This window comes from Misgurnus anguillicaudatus, chromosome 13, assembly GCF_027580225.2.
Source record: "Misgurnus anguillicaudatus chromosome 13, ASM2758022v2, whole genome shotgun sequence".
NCBI lineage: Eukaryota > Metazoa > Chordata > Actinopteri > Cypriniformes > Cobitidae > Misgurnus > Misgurnus anguillicaudatus.
In genome coordinates this window covers 20325585-20338436 of record NC_073349.2, presented here as the reverse complement: position 1 = coordinate 20338436, position 12852 = coordinate 20325585, and the positions used below count along the sequence as shown (strand labels likewise).

General features: G+C 37.4%; 2 protein-coding genes and 1 long non-coding RNA gene across 3 annotated transcripts in view; 1 reads left to right on the top strand and 2 right to left on the bottom strand.

Moving 5' to 3' along the window:
- kmt2d (lysine (K)-specific methyltransferase 2D) overlaps window positions 1-1960 on the bottom strand; it is a 33958-nt gene extending 31998 nt beyond the window's left edge. The window contains exon 1 of the mRNA XM_073875337.1: window positions 1554-1960. The gene's annotated coding sequence lies outside the window, so the exon portion shown is untranslated. The remainder of the gene's footprint in view (window positions 1-1553) is intronic.
- A 3580-nt stretch (window positions 1961-5540) lies between these two features.
- Window positions 5541-10863, bottom strand: dhh (desert hedgehog signaling molecule). Its single transcript, XM_055188357.2, has 3 exons — window positions 9920-10863; window positions 7355-7616; window positions 5541-7255 (listed from the first exon to the last, which is right to left on the bottom strand). The coding sequence occupies exons 1-3, from the start codon at window positions 10229-10231 to the stop codon at window positions 6408-6410; spliced, it is 1422 nt and encodes a 473-aa protein (XP_055044332.2). The 5' UTR covers window positions 10232-10863; the 3' UTR covers window positions 5541-6407.
- Window positions 10864-10890: 27 nt separating this feature from the next.
- LOC129430807 (uncharacterized) lies at window positions 10891-12118 on the top strand. Its single transcript, XR_008639640.1, has 2 exons — window positions 10891-11021; window positions 11841-12118. It is a non-coding gene; the product is annotated as an uncharacterized lncRNA (long non-coding RNA).
- Window positions 12119-12852: the final 734 nt, after the last annotated feature.

Sequence of the window (12852 nt, the reverse complement as noted above, 5' to 3'; positions counted from 1 at the left end):
TGAACATTATTTTTCAAAATTTCAGATTAAGTCCATCAATGGCTTTTAACAAGGCTGGATACTCATTTAAAACTATACTAACGTTAACACAAGTTCTCAGGACACTGCATGACCTTAGGTTAGTACTCAGCTATAGCTATAGATGACCTTTGTGCGAATATATTCAGATAAGATATAATAATATTAATAGTTTTTGTATTAACTCTTTAACCATAGATAAGTTATTATGACTTTAAATGTTATAAAAGATATAAAACACTATGCCTTGTGATATCCTTTCAGGTAACGTTATGCTAGCAGGAACCCAAAATCCAGCTTTTCCCATACTCGATGTACTATATAAAAAGTAGTAGGGAAAGATAAGTATTCAAACTTTTCCCTTCATTTATTTCATTTTTTTTTTTTTTTTTTTGAGGATCATCACTTTAGGAGCCGGTGTTATGGCTAAATAACAAACGCTGCACACACATTGCTTCCCTATTTCAACTTTCAAGTGCGTAGCTAATTCCACAATATGGGACACTGCTGCCATTTGCACAACTGTTTCATTTTTGTTTTGCTACCTAAATTAAAAGCACCATGCAATGACGGTATTACTTAACACACCACAGTGACCATCTCTGACCCTTAAAATTAAATGTCAAGCCAAATCCTTTCAGACTAATTTGTTGACAGGTTTCCCAAGCGGTTTAAGTACCAACACGCTAACTTGACAACATTCGCACATGCATCAGATGGCACACTAAATTTATTAGGTAAACTTTATATAGTATAGCACTTTCAACTGTTTTATATTAACATAAAGGCAACATATTTCAAAGTAACCACGTATTCCTTGTCATTTAATACATGCTAATAGGCTACAATCATCAAGAGAGACATGACACCTCAACGATACATTCAAACTGCAAACATGGCTGTGGATTGAGATGTTATGCAAAGCACCCATTTTAATCCATTTTTATCAACAGTCGCACTTTTTCAGAAAACATTCAGTTTCACATCTGCTCTGCTAATCCAGATTGCTAGCCAGCAGATACTTTCACACACCATAATGCTGTTGCTCTTCCCAAACATACTCGTTGAACGACTCGCACAACAAATAAAGTACTCGTAACAAACGACAACACGAAAGGAAATAGTACGCAGCAGAAACAAGTATGCGATCTAACATATAGTTTTTGTGCTTTTCACAGTATAAAACGTCTTCATGACGGATGGTTCGTAGACTGGGGCTAAAAATATGGCTCACCCATTTACCAAGGACATAAACACACATGCATCACACGAAACTAAAACAACACAACAAGCAAGGATAAAAGTAAATCAGAACAAAAGTTAGCACTATAACACATTGTTAGTAAAACGCGTAACTAGTTCTTGTGTTTTAAACCTTGCGTATCTAAAACGCAATGGTACGTAGGAAGCTAGCAGCAGATTCATTTCGGCCGACAGATTCGCACTTACTAATGGACGTAGAAGGGGGCCGATAGGTACGTTAATAAAAATCTGTAAGTATATTAAAAAATGATAATAATGCTTTTGACACTCACCTACAATGCGCTGCTAACGTCCTTGTACATGATCGGAACAATCCTCCGGATAATAATCGCTGGGGTCCGTTTCATTTCATTAAGCTAGCTTTGGCTAGGCAGGGTTTACTAGTTTGTTGTTGATGGGGGAAGTGCTGTCTAGCGAGCAAACGTTTGCTAAACTACCTGATATAAAGATCGTGGCTGGCCGATACTAATAAATCAAATGAGTTTATGAGGGATTCTCGTGCTTGCTTCTAATATACAGACTTTGGTTAACCCACGGCCAAATGTTTAACATGAAGAATGCAGCGAGCTTGTTTAACAAACTTGTTTCATGTAACAGTTTGGTTTGAAGGATAAGCTGCACCAGCTTTCTGAGGGCAAAGCTGCAGGTTCAACTGTAAATGTTACACCGACGCTTAGTCCAACGGCGACCCCTACTTTTGAGAGGAAAAACTAATTTAGGGTGCATTACAACTCTAGGTCATGTTTAGGAGGCAGTAAGGGGGTAATTCTGTCAGTTTTTTCCGGGTTTACCTTTGAACCACCTGTATGTATGACTCAAATGCTGGAGAGGTGTGATGTTAGTAAAGGTTGGAGGTATTTTTGTCCGCGTCCTGTCTCTGTCTGTCCATCTATTATTACACAGATAGATTTAAAAATATTCAGGGTGGCAGTGCATTAACCACCCATTTTGAAATACATGTGTGTGTTTTTTTAAAGGGGACATTTCACAATACTTTTCTAAGATGTCAAATAAATCTTTGGTGTCCTCAGACTACATATGTGAAGTTTTAGCTCAAAATATCATATAGACAATTTACTACAGCATGTTAAAATTGTCATTGTAGGTGTGTGCAAAAATGTGCCGTTTTGGGTGTGTCCTTTAACATGCAAATGAGCTGATCTCTGCACTAAATTGCAGTGGCGTGGTTGGATAGTGCAGATTAAGGGGCGGTATTATCTCCTTCTGACATCACCAGGGAGCCAAATCTCAATGGCCTATTTTTTTCACATGCTTGTGAAGAATGGTTTACCAAAACTAAGTTACTGGGTTGATCTTATTCACATTTTCTAGTTTGATAAAAGCACAATTATAGCACTCAAATTTTCATGGTATGTCCCCTTTAAAGGGACTGGCTACCGTCCCAGTGACTGCTTTTCTGAGAGTGTGCAAAATGTATGCATTGGTCTAAGCAGTAAGCAGATCTAGATTATTTGTTTTTGAGCTGACACATAAAGTCTTTATAAACACCACAGTGGCTTTGTTTGAGTCAGAAGCAGTAAAAATCACACTCGGCACACCCTAAACAAATGACAGACATCATATAATAGAGAACACATGGCCAGATATGAACATTTAGTTGTTTCACAAACATTTATCATAGTGCAGTCTAACTTAACCATGCAAAATTTGATATTTGCACGTGCAGTAGTGATCCCTTGATAGGACAGTGATTTTTTTTCCTGCATAGTTTATGATCATACTACCCCATTGTCAAAATTAATATCTCCTGCAGCTTTCGTCAGGATTAGTTTGAACAGAAAAGGTTTCGAGGGTGCCTTACAGCTTATCTTTTAAATCTGATTGGTTCACCAAAGGTAATAGTTGGGTGGGCCTACGTTACATTCTTTGTCATTGGTCTGATCCAGATGGATGTTCAGAACATCTCTTTAGTGGGGGTGAATGCCCATCTGCCCTGCATGTTCAAGATAATCCTCTTGCATACCTTCATAGCGGTGAAAAATAGACAGGAAAGCATTATCAAAAACCAACACTGCATCATTTACATCTTAAAAGTATCATTTTAGTTTCAGAATACCAAATTGTTAATGGAATGTTGCTTTGACTAAATCAAAGTTTAAACATTTTACTGAATAAGGTTTTAATTAACATACGTTGGGGCGGTTTCCCGGACAGGGTTTAGATTAAGCCAGGACTAGTCCTCAGTTATATTAGGACATTTTGACAAAACAGTGGCACTGATATATTTAAAGATATGTGAGTGCAAGCTGTTTTCAGTTCAGACAATTCGAGCATGCATTTTAGTCTGGGACTAGGCTTAAGCCCTGTCCGGGAAACTTCCCTTTATGTATATTTATGTAGGCCCTTAGGCTTGTACACATTGCACAACTAATCTGATTTTATTTTTGTTTATTTCTGTGTGTATAGACAGTTCCAGCAGCAACAATATAAACAAATGGCTTTTGTGGACTAAATGCAACTTCTTGTAGACTTCCACATAGAATCATTAACAACAAGAGTCCTTTTTTAAGTAGTTTATTTTTGATAACAAGCTAAATAAATGACAAGTAAATTACCTTTGTTCATATATCATATGTAACGTGTATCAGCTACAGTGAGCTAACGTGTCGTGTATACAATGTTAGGTACAGGTCCTTAAATTCTTGCCTGGCTGCCAAACTTCTCTGCACAGCAGTGATTCATGCTCGCCATCTCCCCTCGACTTTAGAAAACCAAAACACTTCATTTTCGTCAAGGTATTTGTTCAGAGATCAGTTTAGCCACTACACTGTGAAAAAAATGTAGCATTTTTGTCAAATCAACATATGTTTTTATGTTACTTTAACTTAACAAATTATGTTAAACAATTTCATCTTTATGTCAACTTTTTTGAGTAATAATTTAAAAAGTAGGTTGAATTGACTTGCAAAACAAAGCTGATTTAACTTCATGCTATTTTTTACAGTGTAGCTAGACCAATAAATAAATACAGACCGGAAGTTACCTTCGGTTCAGCAAATGCGCATGCGTCGGATGAAGGCCAATTCATATAAAGCATCAATGTCAATTGAAAAATAACTTTAAGTACAGTTTGGTCTTGAATAAAACCACAACAGTAATTTATTAGTTTTTTTTTTAAGTTGTTCTTTAAAACCAATGAATTTTGTAAATAGGCCAAGCACATCAGAGGAGACTGTGGTGTTATCTTTGGTGTCCACAAGGGGTCGTAAAACACTTGGTAAAAGCCAGACTGTTAAAGGAATAGTTTCTCCAAATATGACAATTCTCTTGTAATTTACTTACCCACACGACATCCCAGATGTACATGACTTTATTTTTTGTTGTTAAACACAAACAAATAATTTAATATTAAAATGCCTACCTATATACAGTACTGTGCAAAAGTCTTAGGCCACCACCACCAGACTGGTTGTTTTAGAAGTTTTAATGTCCATTCATATTTATTTTTCAATCTTTTTTATTAAGATACAAACAAATAATAAAAAGTAATTTTCTGGACTAAATGTCTTCTTTAGGCATCGTTGGTGTTTAGTGTGACCTCACTTGGCACTAAACACATCGTGAGCATTTTTGAGCAGAATGAAGTAAAAAGACGAATTTCTTTAAATTTAGAAATCAGGGTTTAATTTAATTTAGGTTTAAGAGATCCTGCAGTTTCCTGCTATTGCTCAAGTGGAAGGAGAGTTTACCCTAAAAACTTGACACATTAATTTTCCTTTTTATACAGTTTTTAATACTATATACACATTTCCTGTATTTTCTGGTTGTAATATATTAAATAGACTGAGAAACAATTACATATGATCACTATAACATTGCAAAAACAACAAATCTAATTCTGGCATGGTGGCCTAAGACTTTTGCACAGTATATCTGAGATGACAGGTTGAGAATTTTGCATTTTTGGGTGAGCTTTAATGGATGGATAGCAGCACATTTAGTATATTATAAAAAGTGAAAAGTTTTCTCAACTTACTCAAATGTTTTCACTTAAAGTGTGTTTCACTTAAAGGTGCAGTGTGTAATTTTTAGAAGGATCTCTTGACAGAAATGCAAAATAATATACAAAACTATATTATCAGGGGTGTTTAAAGACCTTTTTATAATGAACTGTTATGTTTTTTTTACCTTAGAATGAGACGTTTTTATCTACATACACAGAGGGTCCCCTTATGTGGAAGTCGCCATTTTGGTTCGCCATGTTTCTACAGAAGCCCTTAATGGACAAACTTTTTTACTAAGTTGTCTCCGTCAATTACATATTTTTCCAGTGGCGTGTACCATAGCTTCTCAATGCGTTTTAAAAGGAGGGGTGAGCAGTGGACTGAGCCGTTGGATGCAATTCGCAACCTCACCACTGGATGCCGCTAAAATTTACACACTGCACCTTAACAACATAAAAGTTAAAAACACTAAACTTGGTTAAACACAATGTCAACTAAATGTTTGGTTGGTAATTCATAACTATTGCGACCACAGTTGTTCTATTAACAAAACAATTATAGTTTATCTTAAAAGGTTAATAGAGGACATGCATGGTGATCTGTTATTAATTGATGTTTTAACAAACTGATATTGTACTGGTTATTCAGTAAAAATTTAATGTGATTGTGTGTGAATAAAATCCAAGCAGATGAGGTTTTATTTAGCAACATAATTCACTACAAGAACATCCAGTGAAAATAACAATATAAAAAGTTATCAGTGTCTGCCGGTATAACAAAGAGCCTCAGGCTATAACCAGAACTACATGGACGTACAGTTTAAAATATATATTATAAATCCAAAAGTATAAAAATAAATATTTTTACTCATCTAAATATTTTCTTTAAAAACAAACAATAGAAGTACATGTTTACATTCGGAATTTTCAAATTCAAACATAAGCCATATCTGAAAAAAAATGATTTTTAAGTTACACAAGAATATTTCCAAAGTATACATATCTGAAACAAAAATCACATATATAAATGAGTAAAACACTAAACCTTTTATATTTATTGAGTAGTAGTAGTATTCCAAACAGTGTCTATTGCATTTCCATTTTTGGTCAGTAGTTTTAAAAATGTTATTATTTTCAGAGATAATGTCAGGCACAGCTGGTATTAAGTCCACATATTCTGTATCTTACAATCAGACGATCCGTAAAACATCTGAGGATCAAGAAATATTTGTCCCAATGTGTGCAAAAATCTTGCATACCAGTAAACCTCCTTTTTAGGGCCATCGGCCCAATCACAGTGTTGTACAAAACTGTGTTCATTTTCAATTCCAGCTGTGGCATCTTGGAATTTGCTGCATGTGCTGGGAGTTGTGCGTGATTTGTGTATCATATCAGTGAGAAAGGTCTGATCTGAAGAACAGTTTTTGAAGGCATTATTTTTAAATATAATCAACTCTTCATGCATCTCTGTTTGGAGAAAGCCTAACAAGAAGTGGAAAGGCCAAAATGCCCAGTGTGCAAGACTGTGATCCTCAACAGAGGCGTAGTTGGAAGCCAGCACACCATCCACGAATAAGTTTCCATGTTCTGTTAAAGGGGCATAAATCCCTATCCTCTCCTCCAGCGAAACGGAGACTACCATGGACGGCTGAATTCCTCTATCCTCCCCAGTAGTAAGTATATAATCTCCAATCCTAACTCTTTTTGCAAATATAGCTTGATACTCATGGTGGTGCCGTTTGAGACTGGAAGCCACAAAGATGAGGTGATTAGGAGTAATTGACAGTTGTTTTCCATTTTCTGTCCAAAAAATAAGGAAGGTGGATTTGCTCTCTACATCCCGATGTAGAAAGAAAAGAACCCGGCTGAGAACAACATCACCTGATCCGGACAAGGAAAGCACCCGGTCTCCAGGCCGCAAACATGACATGGGCTTTTGCACGCCCTTAGCCATTCTCACAAGTCCTGATCCTGAAAAGCAGCCCCCTTTCTCCACTGCTACAGAGTGATCTGGAAAAAACAGAAGTGGAACTGGTTAATAAATATTATATTTAGCAATACAAAGACGAGGAAAGGCATAAACTTGTTAGGGAAGATGTACAAGCTTACCAGCTTTGACAGAGCAGTGAATGTGATATTTGGATTCATAGTGCACCCAGTCAAATCCAGCCTCGACTGCCAACTGTGCAAGAAGGCCATATTTTTTAGTGTCCCGATCTGAGGTGGTGATGTCAACGGCTCGGCCCTCATAATGTAAAGAACCGGGAGGGTGGTGGCCATCTTCATCCCAGGCCTCTGTCACTCTCAGTCGAACCCCAGGCCACTGGTTCATTACCGCTATTGCTAGTTTATTTAGGCAGTCCTTGCAGCGCTGTAAAGCAGGACTAGTGTGAGTAAATAGCAATTGCAAATACAGAGAAACCTAAAAATTTATTTAAGATAGTCATTTCCAGTGGCTGCTCATCCGAGGGGCGCTAATTCAAAATAAGTGTTCGGAGTGTCGTGTGTGGTAACATTTTCCAAAATATGTGTTCTGCGCATCGAGAGATCCTGTGTGCATTACGTGTTTTGTCAAAATAAGTGTCTGCTGCACACGCGTCAAAACCGTTTATGATAAAAGAGACGCACACGTTCACAAAATACATGCAAGACACTCCCTGTAACAGTAAACTTTGATTATGCATGAGATTATGTGAGTTTCTGACAAATGCGAGCGTCTCTTTTATCATAAACCCTTTAGACGCGTCTGCAGCAGGCACTTATTTTGACAAGACATGTGATGCACACAGGATCACTCAAACACACATTTTGAAAAAGAACCACACACATGATGGGCTACCTACATGTCGTGACGAACTTCGCATTGAGCGCCCTCGAAAAAAGAAGTCACCGGTCGCCACTGTTTATTTAACTGACACATTTTTATAGACATAATTGACAACTTATAAGTTATTAATAACGAAAAACACCAAAAAACATGCCATTCTGCAAAACCAACGTCATAGCTTTGTATTTCAGAAAACAGCCGCTGATAAAATGTCTTAAATGCACTGTAAGTGCGTAACAATTGTGTTTTCACAATTCATTGGCAGAATTTGGCACTGCAGTCAAACATCAGCAAATTTCTGTCCAGAATATTCTGTTCTGCTAAAGGCCATAACCACCCCCCTAACATCTAACAATAAGAACAAAGCTACTTTAACTCATTTCCAGCATTCTTTGAACACTTCAGCTCTGTCAAGGTCAATTTGTTTTTCTCCTCACACGATGGGAACGCTTTCACAGAATCCTGTGAATGGCACCAGTGTCAGACTTTTGCATTTAGCCTTTTAATCCACGGATTCTCTAAGGACAACAAGGTGTGCTTCTATGCACCACATGTAATTGTGAATCTCTGCAGAAATTGAAGTTTTTTTTCTATGAAAACTGTACTTTTTGTGACCTACGGTCAAGTATTGAAGCACGAAAGTATTGAGAGGGTATGGGAAAAAGGCAGAGAGCAAGGCAAGGTCGAGAAGCAAAGAAGAGAGAGAAGAAAGCAAGAACCAGTCTGCGCGAGAGGGCAGACGGATGGAATGTTTAGACGGGTACATGGGAATGTGACAGCGAGAGTGAGAAATCAAGAGGGGAAGAAAACAAAACGGGGAGATTTTTCTCGCAATACTGCTGGACAGAGGCGTTGCATTGTCATTACTACAATAGAGTCTTTTCCGATGGTGCCATTACTTCAACAAGCCGGAATTCTGCACAGGCGACCCCGCAAAGGCTTGCAATGATACACAAAGGATAGCTTTCAGAGTTGGGCAATGCATACGTACACATACACCAACTCTAAGCACTTTTGTAAGGGTGCTCACAGTTAGATCCAAATCTATAATTATACTTATTATCAGTGATATCAAACTTATGAGTAATATCTAAGAACCATGATGCTTGGATCAGTGCATCCCAAACAAATTTTAGTAACATTATCTTTAGATATATGTGGATATATTTAGTGTCTGCCTTAATTTATTTATAAGGTGCCAGGCTAAGGAAGTAGAGGTGTAGTATAATAGCTCACTAGTTAAAAATTAAACGTGTGGCACCCAGACTCAGTCTTTCAGGTGTTTACGTTGAGGAGTAAGCACACAAAATTGCCTAGGAAACATGGCAACATAGCTAAACACTCTATAAACATTATGGAAATGCACTAAAACCCAATTCTAATCTCAGTGGCCTTTCCACCTGGACCCACAGTAGTGGCGGATGCACAAATATAGCCAAATTATAGGAATACGCACTGTACTATATTTCAAGAACTGTTTAACTGTGCATGAAGTATTTCACGGATGACTGGAAGTTTTTAAAGGACCGCCAGATATTGAAACAAATATTGTAGATTGCATAATACAGTGTCCTTTCTATTAACCATTAGCCTACGAATGTATTTTTGTCATACTTTACAACAAGGTTCCATTTATTACCATTAGTTAATGTATTAGCTACAATAAAATATGTTTACAGCATACCAACACATCATGTTAATTCTAATTCTAATTCTAATGTTGAAATTAACATGAACTAATATGAATAAATGCTTCAGAGATATCATTTATTGTTAGTTTATTAATGTAGCCTAATTTATATTAACAATTGCAACCTTGCTGTAAAGTAATACTGTATTTCTTTTACCTTGGTCATGAACCTGTCGGCTTTGGTGTGTTCCTCGTCTTTGAAGTCAATGTCAGTGTTGTAGTTGCACACCAGTTCATTGAAGCGCTCCGAGTTGCGCGTGATCCTGCCCTCCGCTCTTCCGCTCGCTCCCAGGTTGTTCTCAGAAACACCGGGCACGTATTGCTTATAAGACATCGGAGTCAACTTGCGCTGTCTGGGGCGGCCGCCGTAACCCGGGCCCGGCCCGCATCCCTGAACCACCAGCCATGAATAAATACACGCAGTCAGCAGGCCGAGCCGTGCCCGTCCTAACCACGGAGCCAACGTCATTGACGCGCGTGAATGTGCGTGTCAGCGGATCAGCGAGCCGCAAAGCGTGCAGCGCGAGCGACTCTCCCAGCACCTCGTGGCATTTCATTAACACACTTGACTTTTTCCATGTCCGTATGACGATCTTGTATTAAAACGGGCCCTTCTGGGGACTGGGCTCGTAAATAATTGACTCAAGTGTAATGGATTAAACTGACATAATATTTAACATCACATGCCCTCATAAACGTCGCTTAGGAACACGATGATTAAAAAAAGACTAAAACGTTATCTGAATAAAGTTGACTTTAAAAACGCTGTCCAGATCAAATACAAAAATAGGCTATTTGTAATACCTCACAAAGTTAACAAAGTTGGTACTCCATTTATAGCTATCATTTGGTGACGGCATTCCAAGCAGAGATTGCTCGCATCCTCGTTATCCTTCGTTGGCATAGCAACAGGTGCTTCATCCCATCATCCTACCCCACCTTGGACAGCTCCCCGCAAAACAGCGTTGTCTGAAATAACCTTTAAAGCGCGTTTCTCTGTGTGGCTTCCCTGAAAATCGCGCTCAAACATAATTTAGTATCCGAGTCGTCGGATCCAACGCGTGTTTGTTCCCGTCACGACCCCCGAGCGCCTTTAACCGCTCCGCTCGGACCATTCAGTTTTTGTGACCGGACAGAGATCGCCCTCCCTTCCTGCGCGCGCTCCAAGGACAGCAGCGCACACGCCTCCTCGCGCTCAACCTCGCGCGCGTTTCCCGGTCATATGAAGATTACAATGTATTACAAAGAAGTTTATTTTTGTGAGTAAATTTCTGGACGCATTCTTTAAAGTCTTGGCTGGAAGAAAGCTAACGAACATGTTCACAGTAGCTGCCCATGCAAGAAAAAAGTAAAAATTGTTTTAACACGAGTTTATTGGTTTTAAACAAAATGCCACAGTGTGCACACAGTGTTTTCTTTAAATGGCAAATTATAGGCTGTTCAGCTCAATTTAAAGAAAGAAAACAATTTTAAAACTTTTACAAATCGTAAAACGAAAATGTAACAAAAATTAGTTTTAAAATAAATAAGTTGCTTAGTAATAAGTAAAAATAACGTGAGATTTATAGAAAATATTTTTGTATGTTAGTATGTTTAAACTGTGTTTATTGATTTACATAACAGCTATTTTAAGAAATATATATATAACTTAAATTATACTGCAAATATACTCAATAAATATTTAGTAACACATCTTTTTAAATGTTTACTAGTTATACGTTGCTGTAACTTTTACAAATTAAAATAAAAAAAAATGATATAATTTATTATTATAATGTGCAAAAATGTGGTTGCATTACTTTTTTCCCCAATGTGGTTTGTAGAAGTGTAGTGTATTTTTTTTATTCACACCTTATCTGTTTCCGAGATACAGCTATGACAATTAACACGGTTTTACTTGGAATAGGGTTTAAAACAGTCTATTTAAACTCTCAGTTTATGTCTCTGTATCTAGATGCAGGTGAGGGTCACTGACATGAATCTAGTCTTCACTGACAGCTTCCTGCTGAGAGACATTACAGTTATTTGCTGAATTTCTATGATTAATTCATTTCTGTCTCTTTGTTTTTCTCCTGTAGCAGAAGACACCGGCTGACACATGGCCCCTGTGCAGAGAAGACCCCTGAGCTGTCAACACCCATGTTTTATCAACCGCATAACTTTAAACCACCTCAGAACAATGGCTCAAAATTAGACTACAGAAAAATACCTTGAGTCAATATTGCGATGCGAGCGGGAGGAGGGAAAAAGAGCAGCAAAATATCAAAATGATTTCCGCTGACCTGCGATATGTATCCAGAACTCTGACATCTCAGACTATTAATTTACACACAGAGATAAAGCATGCAAAGGTTAAGGTCTATGGAAAGTCTTTATAAAAATATATAAATGGACAAAAATAGCTAGGAATCAAAATATTAATAGTGTTCAGAGCCCACTTTTAAAAATACAAGTTCTAGAAAGGATCTTTGCCAGGATATGGTTCCATAAAGAACCTTTAACATCCACAAAACCTTTCTGTTGCACAAAAAGTCCTTTTTCATTAAACTAAAAAGAAATGGTTCTTTTAAAAACTTTTAACTGAAAGGTTCTTTGGGAAACAAAATGTTTTTTTTAAAAAACCTTTGACTGAAAGGTTCTTTGGGGAACCAAAAATGTTTTTTAGAAACCGTAGACTGAAAGGCTCCTTTGGGAACCAGAAATGTTTTTTTTTTGGAAACCAGACTAAAAGGCTTCTCGGGGAACCAAAAATGTTTTTTAGAAACCTTAGACTTAAAGTTTTCTTCGGGAACCAAAATGTTTTTTTAGAAACCTTTGACTGAGGTTCTTTGGGGGAACCAAAAATAGTTTTTTTAAACCTTTGAATAAGGTTCTTTGGGGAACCAAAACATTTTTTAGAAACCTTTGACTGGGGTTCTTTGGGAACCAAAAATAGTTTTTTAAGAAACCTTAGGTTTCTTGGGGAACCAGAAATGGTTCTTTTAGCACTGCGGTAAAGGGTCCGTTTTATCAGACTGAGGTTCTTAGAGGAACCAGAAAATGTTATATTAGTTACCTTTGACTGAAAGGTTCTTTGGGGAACCAAAAATG